The following is a 6233-nucleotide window of genomic DNA, read 5'->3' on the forward strand; positions in this document are numbered from 1 at the left end:
AAATCTTCTTAATTTTGGATGGAGGTGGTGCGTTAAAACCGTATGTATCGTATGTCACGGCTCCCCTTTTCAGATCTTCTGTTATCGGAGTGAGCGTGGTAAAAGATTTCCTATTTATATTGGATTCCTATATACAAATGTCCCATACATTATCCTTTTCAAATTCTGTTTGGCTGAGGTGCAGTAAACAAAAGAGTGTGCCAAACCCCTTCGAAAATTTTCGCATTTTTTACGCAATAGTGATCGGATCGCAATCGGATTTCCCGATCTCCAAGAGTTGTGGGTGGTCAATAAATTGCTGGCGGTTGAAATGCTATGATGCGAATTTGTTAGAATACTGCTAACACGAGAAGAGAGCGCAACACGTGCGGCCACGTCTTTTGTTTATTTACGCCTGTGTATTTACGCACCGCTAACCGCCAATATGGAGCATCAGTCTGGGTTCGACTTATCTTATGAGATAAGATTCCATGCTCAATTCAGGCACTAGTTAATTGATGGTAACTCATTTCAAGTAAAGTGCAGATAATAAGCGAAACAGTATAATACCTATAACAATTGAGCAGGTACACTAAAGTGCTTCAGTCGGTAAGTAGTTTGAGTTCGTAAATGTAGCGGCGTCTGTAGGTTGTGTAATCAACAAATAAAATATACTGGAGTCGAGCGATGTGTTCTAGTAGTGATTAGAAAGTGAAGAAGACGTATTCATTCTGTTCAGACGTTTGGCTAGATCGATCACGGATTGCTCTAGCTGTAATCTACTACTGAGGCAATCAACAGAGTGTTTCGGGGCAACAATTATTGTAACCACTACAATCACATGAACAGTTCTGCTGAATTCATCCCAATGAATTCACCTGCTGTAGTAAAGTCTCCTAGTAATGAGATAGAATTAGAAGTGTTAGTATACCAATACTTAATTCAGTACTAGTTTTTGTAAAACACATCGATGTCATTGAAGCTCTGTCAGATGTAAACTAAATCCGATCCACTTCTGAATATTTTGCTTCAGCATAAGTCTATGCTCAAAGGTAGCTCATTAAGTGTAAAATTATTTCTTTTCAGCGGGCTCCATAATTCTCCGGATGAAGATGATTACAATCCATTCGAGAATCGACGGGTTAGGAAACCTACCTCGTAAGTAAATATTGTGAGCAGCGCTAGAAATTGTACTAAAGCTCCTACGCCGGTTTTTGTTCAGCTCCACTGGAACGTTGATACATCTTATAAAAAGCTCTCTCGGCACGGGGATTCTAGCAATGCCGTTGGCCTTTCGGAATGGAGGTTTGCTGTTCGGAATATTGGGCACGGCCTTAGTCGCTGCCATCTACGCTCATTGTGTGCACTTATTGGTAGGTACAATTGGGGGGTATTTACGCCAACATTATTTGCTTGCCAACATTACTTGAACAAAAGTACCGAGAATTGAACTTTAGCGAACATCGCATTTTAGATTTTAATTATTCTTCACTGACGATATTTCGAGGTCGGGTGTAACCATTGGGTGCAACCAATTACTATAAACTTCAATCCAAAAATTATAACAAATGGGTACTTTCATATCATTATTTTAGAATCATATTAGCCTATTTGCCGAAAAAATTATCTTTTGACTTTGGTCACAAATACAAATCTATTGCAACTGACTGAGAATTATAGATTGTAGATTCGTATATGGTTTTGATACACATAAAATTTGAGTATGAAGTATTTTTTTTTATTCGATGATTTAATTTTTTTAGAATAATAAACCAGAATGTGTCATTGGTCAAACCATTTCAATACATACATGACACCCGTTGTAGGTTAGCACATCCCAAAAGGCATGTAAACGGAGCAAAATCCCATCGCTTGGATTTTCAGAGACAGCCGCAAATGTTTGCGCCAATGGGCCTCCCGGCGTTCGCAGATTTGCAGGTTTTGCTAAGTATGCAAATTCCCTTCCGAATGAAGAAAGCCAACATTAAGGCTATCAATTCCATCTTACAGGGCTTACATAGACTACATGCTACTGGTGGCGAGCTACTTCTCAGTGAGTGTCTATCTGGTCTTCATCTCTACGACTATGCATGACGTTATCAATTTTGAACTGAACCTGGAGTGGAAAACTCGAACCTACATCCTGATGACGACGGCTGTCGTAGCGCTAATAACGCAGGTTCGCGAATTGAAATACCTGGTGCCATTTTCATTGCTTGCAAATTCTTCGATATTTGTGGTTTTCGCCATTTCACTATATTATATCTTTAAAGAACCTGTTTCCCTAGAAGACCGGCATTTTTGGCCGGAATGGAGTAATCTACCATCGTTTTTCGGGTAAGTTACCTTAAGTTGTTCCGGCATGACACCACCATAAATTGCTTATTCTTCGCAGTATAGCCGTCTACGCAATCGAAGGCATTGGAATCGTGCTTCCAGTGGAAAATAAGATGAAACATCCTCACGACTTCTTAAAACCTATTGGAATAGTTAACCTGGGAATATGTTTCATCAGCATACTTTATGTCATCACCGGTTTCTTCGGTTATGCTCGTTACGGACCAAACACCAAAGGATCAATTACGCTTAATTTGCCCAATGAAGAACTGTAAGTCTATGGACATTGCTCAGACAGAACTGCATTAATTAATTACACTATACCAACAGACTAGCGAAATCGACACAACTGCTAGCGGCTTTGGCAATTCTGCTCACAACTGGCCTGTACTATTACGTACCGATGGAAATCTTGTGGCAAAAAATAGGACACAAAATTCCTCCACAAAGGGAAAATTTGGCCCAAATAGGTATCCGTTTGGGAATCGTAATCCTAATGATGGGCTTAGCACTAACGATTCCCGAGCTGGAGCTGTTCATCGGTTTTGTGGGTTCCGTTGGATCGGCAACGTTGGCCCTGTTGACGCCGATCGCTTTGGACACAATCTTCCGATGGCCCGACGGTTTCGGGTGGATGAAGTGGCGGTTGGTCAAAAATGCCCTGCTTGCCACGTTTGGCGGTTTTATTTTAATCGTGGGAACCTATTTTAGCATTCAGGATATTATTGAGAACATCTAGCACGTGATAAAACAATCAAAATTAGTAAAATTTACGTAAATTTTGAGTTAAATAAATTGATGAGTAATTGAATTATTTGGTGGGAAATTGATAATTTTTTTTATTTTGTTACATTTTAGGATTGCACAAAGCTGGTCAGAACTTTAGTTAATTTTGAAGGCTTCATAGCCTAATATATCTGTATGGTTGTATCACTCACGAACTGACATGACACATAGAAGAAAATGCTTTAAAAACCATCGTCCTACACATTTTGCTTGCACACTAGCACCCTCTGTTATGCATGTTGCGGGGTAGCTTGCATTTGCAGAATATTATACTGTAAGGTTTTTACCTTTGTATGGTTTCATACTGAACACTCAAAGCAACACTCGCGCGCCGCTTTTTTGAAAAATGAGTGGTTTTTGATTGAACGATGGAATTAACGCGAGTGTCCCGTCTGTTTGTCTGTGGTTGTCTTAAGCAGTCTGAAAGCGGCTTTGGATTTTCTGTTTCCAGAAATTCAAATCTCAGACATTGTTAGTGGTTGACCTTCGATGGTGTGATGGTGTGGGGGGTAATTAGCAGCTACGCATAACAAATAGTCGTTGTGACTCCTACCTTTTATCCAATGCTGGAAGGTTAAAGACAAAACACGAGGCCTATATACCATAGGTTTTTGAAGGATCATCAGACTCACTGTTCAAAAACACCACTTGATTCATGACGGCTGGCTCAAATGCAGGTAAGAAGTCAAGAATCAGGACTTCGAGATCGAGATTCTTCGATCGTCAGGACACTCTGTCAGTCATTCAAAAGAGCCCTACACAGCTTACTGGCGCTTAAATCAATTGTATAGGGTCACCTAGAACCCCTTCAGCGGCTTCTTGACAACCTTGAGTTGAGCGTAAGGTTCTCCCCAGCATGTTGTTTTACAGCGTTCTCGTGCAGATATAATGTTACGATCTTTGAGAAGGGGAAAAGGGTATCGTCGCAATATACCCAAGTAACTTAATAATAATGACTCAAATTAGTCATATAACAGTCAGCTCAACTGTTTTATAACAAGTGCGTTAGTAGGGTAGCTCGTATAAAAAGTTGCTTGATTCGTCTGTTGGTGAACATGAGCATAACTCAGGTTCAGCGACAGAGGAAATATAGGAAAAAGATTCAGAAGCGAAGCAACCTTGAAGTGCGGAAGGTATTGCAAACGATGAACTTCCAAGTTATGGCGAACAGCATTTAAAGCAAAATCGAAAGGACCCTTCGAAGTTTCAAGGTTATCTTCCATCTCTAGAAATAAATTAAAGGGGGATTGTAAGATTGGTACACTCGGTTTTCGCTTTTCATAAGATAATGGTGGTACTTTGGACCATGCGTTACGCGGTTTCTATTTAGGACCACCCTATTTGATTTTGCCGAGGCGGTCCTAAATAGAGACCGCGGAATGAGCAAAGAGAGCACGTAAAGTAGAATACTGTTGATGAAAATTCATTGAATGAAACGTTATAAATAAATAGTGAAATTCGTGTTTTCGTCTTTGTACGAATCCTACAGTGCTACTGCAAACAAAGCTTTTCAATCGGATTATCGCCCGACATGTTTCGATTGTCTGGAACGCTACAGAACTACAGTGTATTGACTTTGGCTGAACGGCAAACCTTCCCATTAGCTTTGAGTTAGCAGAGTGATCTGGTTTGAGCGCCAAATATTCTGTAGACCTGCAAAGGCCCGTCTTTTTTATATTGTTTATGCAGGGAGAAAATATTCATAGACAACACCTCCACGGTGCCGAATAGGATTCGCACGGTGCCAACTGGCGCCTACCAACTAAAAACTCTCCTGCTCCCCGTTTTCTGAACCACTTCTGGAACTACCGTTAGGTTTTACTTGAGAAGGGAGGACGTGCATAAGCACTCCGTCGTATCCGTTGCTTGGTGTACGTACAAACAACACCCCTTGTCACTTCATACCGCCATTAGCCTTCACCTAGGGTCTGGGCCGCGCACTCAGCCCTTTACTGACCCTAGCTAAGCTATGTCAGGCCCTGTCGTTGCAAACGTTCTAGCCGTTGCAAATCCGTTATCACGTCCGTTACCGCCCTATCGACGGCGCCCCATGCGCGCTGCTCCGCGCATATTCTCTGCACGATGTTGTCGGCGTTGGTGTCTTCTCCAACGACCGCAAGCATCACCCGCCGAGTGGCCTCGAAACACGGGCAGAGAAACATCACTTGCTCCGCCGTTTTCTCGGCTACCGTACAAACGGGGCAAAAGGGCAAGCCTACCGGTCCACAGGTATGTAGATACTTCTTAAAGCATCTATGACCTGACAAAAATTGGGTAAGGAAAAAGTTTACCTCACCATGTCTTCTACCGGTTCAGGACGAGATGTTCTGGATCAGCCAATGGGTCCACCTGCCATGTTCAGCGTGGACCTATTCCGCCTGCCACCGCCTAATAGAGTCCAGCCTAACTAGTCCCAAACGCCCCCGACGTTCCTCTGCCTATGGCACTCGATGTCCTCACCTAGAAGTATGGATATGCGAATCATGGCTGCAATGACCCCGATCGCATCCAACGATATGGTACGGTAGCCGCAAGTTACGTGCAATGCCATCAGCCTGGACACCTTGTTCAGACATACCTGATTGCGATAACTATCCAAAGCCGGAGCCCATGCTGGTGTACCAAACCTCAGCACCGACATGGCAACGCTGGCCATCAGGCGTCTCTTACTGCTGCTAGGTCCATAGCCGTTCGCCATAATCTTGGCAGAGGTGGGCACTGCTAATCAGCTAACCGCTAACTTTTTTGCCAGCGAGTAGTGCGTTCGCTAGGTTTTAATTGTGTTAGCGCTTTCACTAGCTTCCAATAAGGTAAAGCGCCACTAAATAAACTACTAGCCGCTAATTTTTGAAAATAATAGCAAAAATAAGTGTGCGATTTCTTGCAAATTGATAAAACTGGTCGCTGCTGTTCGCGACGCGAGTAAATATAGTTCATTCTTGGATAGTTGTTCTATTTCCGAAAATTGTTTCCAAAAATTAGTGGCTGATAGTTTATTTAGTAGTACTTATATTTATCGGAAGCTAAAAAAACCGCTAGCCCATTCAAATCTTAGCGAACGCGCTACTCGCTAGCTAAAATGTTAGCGGTTAGCTGATTAGCGGTGCCCACCTCTGAATCTTGGATAGCGC

General features: G+C 42.3%; 1 protein-coding gene across 1 annotated transcript; it reads left to right on the forward strand.

The window, feature by feature from the left end:
- Window positions 1-673: 673 nt before the first annotated feature.
- Window positions 674-3063, forward strand: LOC128737154 (proton-coupled amino acid transporter-like protein CG1139). Its single transcript, XM_053831725.1, has 7 exons — window positions 674-900; window positions 1066-1137; window positions 1202-1352; window positions 1806-1927; window positions 1990-2316; window positions 2375-2587; window positions 2647-3063. The coding sequence occupies exons 1-7, from the start codon at window positions 821-823 to the stop codon at window positions 3053-3055; spliced, it is 1374 nt and encodes a 457-aa protein (XP_053687700.1). The 5' UTR covers window positions 674-820; the 3' UTR covers window positions 3056-3063.
- Window positions 3064-6233: the final 3170 nt, after the last annotated feature.

This window comes from Sabethes cyaneus, chromosome 2 (assembly GCF_943734655.1).
Source record: "Sabethes cyaneus chromosome 2, idSabCyanKW18_F2, whole genome shotgun sequence".
NCBI classification, from domain to species: domain Eukaryota; kingdom Metazoa; phylum Arthropoda; class Insecta; order Diptera; family Culicidae; genus Sabethes; species Sabethes cyaneus.

Excerpts from the sequence above, each read along its gene's own strand:
- LOC128737154 (XM_053831725.1), top strand. The coding sequence starts at position 821 with ATGAACAGTTCTGCTGAATTCATCCCAATGAATTCACCTGCTGTAGTA. Across the intron at positions 1,138-1,201 it reads CGGGTTAGGAAACCTACCTC|CTCCACTGGAACGTTGATAC; the intron begins GTAAGTAAATAT and ends GTTTTTGTTCAG. Across the intron at positions 2,317-2,374 it reads AATCTACCATCGTTTTTCGG|TATAGCCGTCTACGCAATCG; the intron begins GTAAGTTACCTT and ends TATTCTTCGCAG.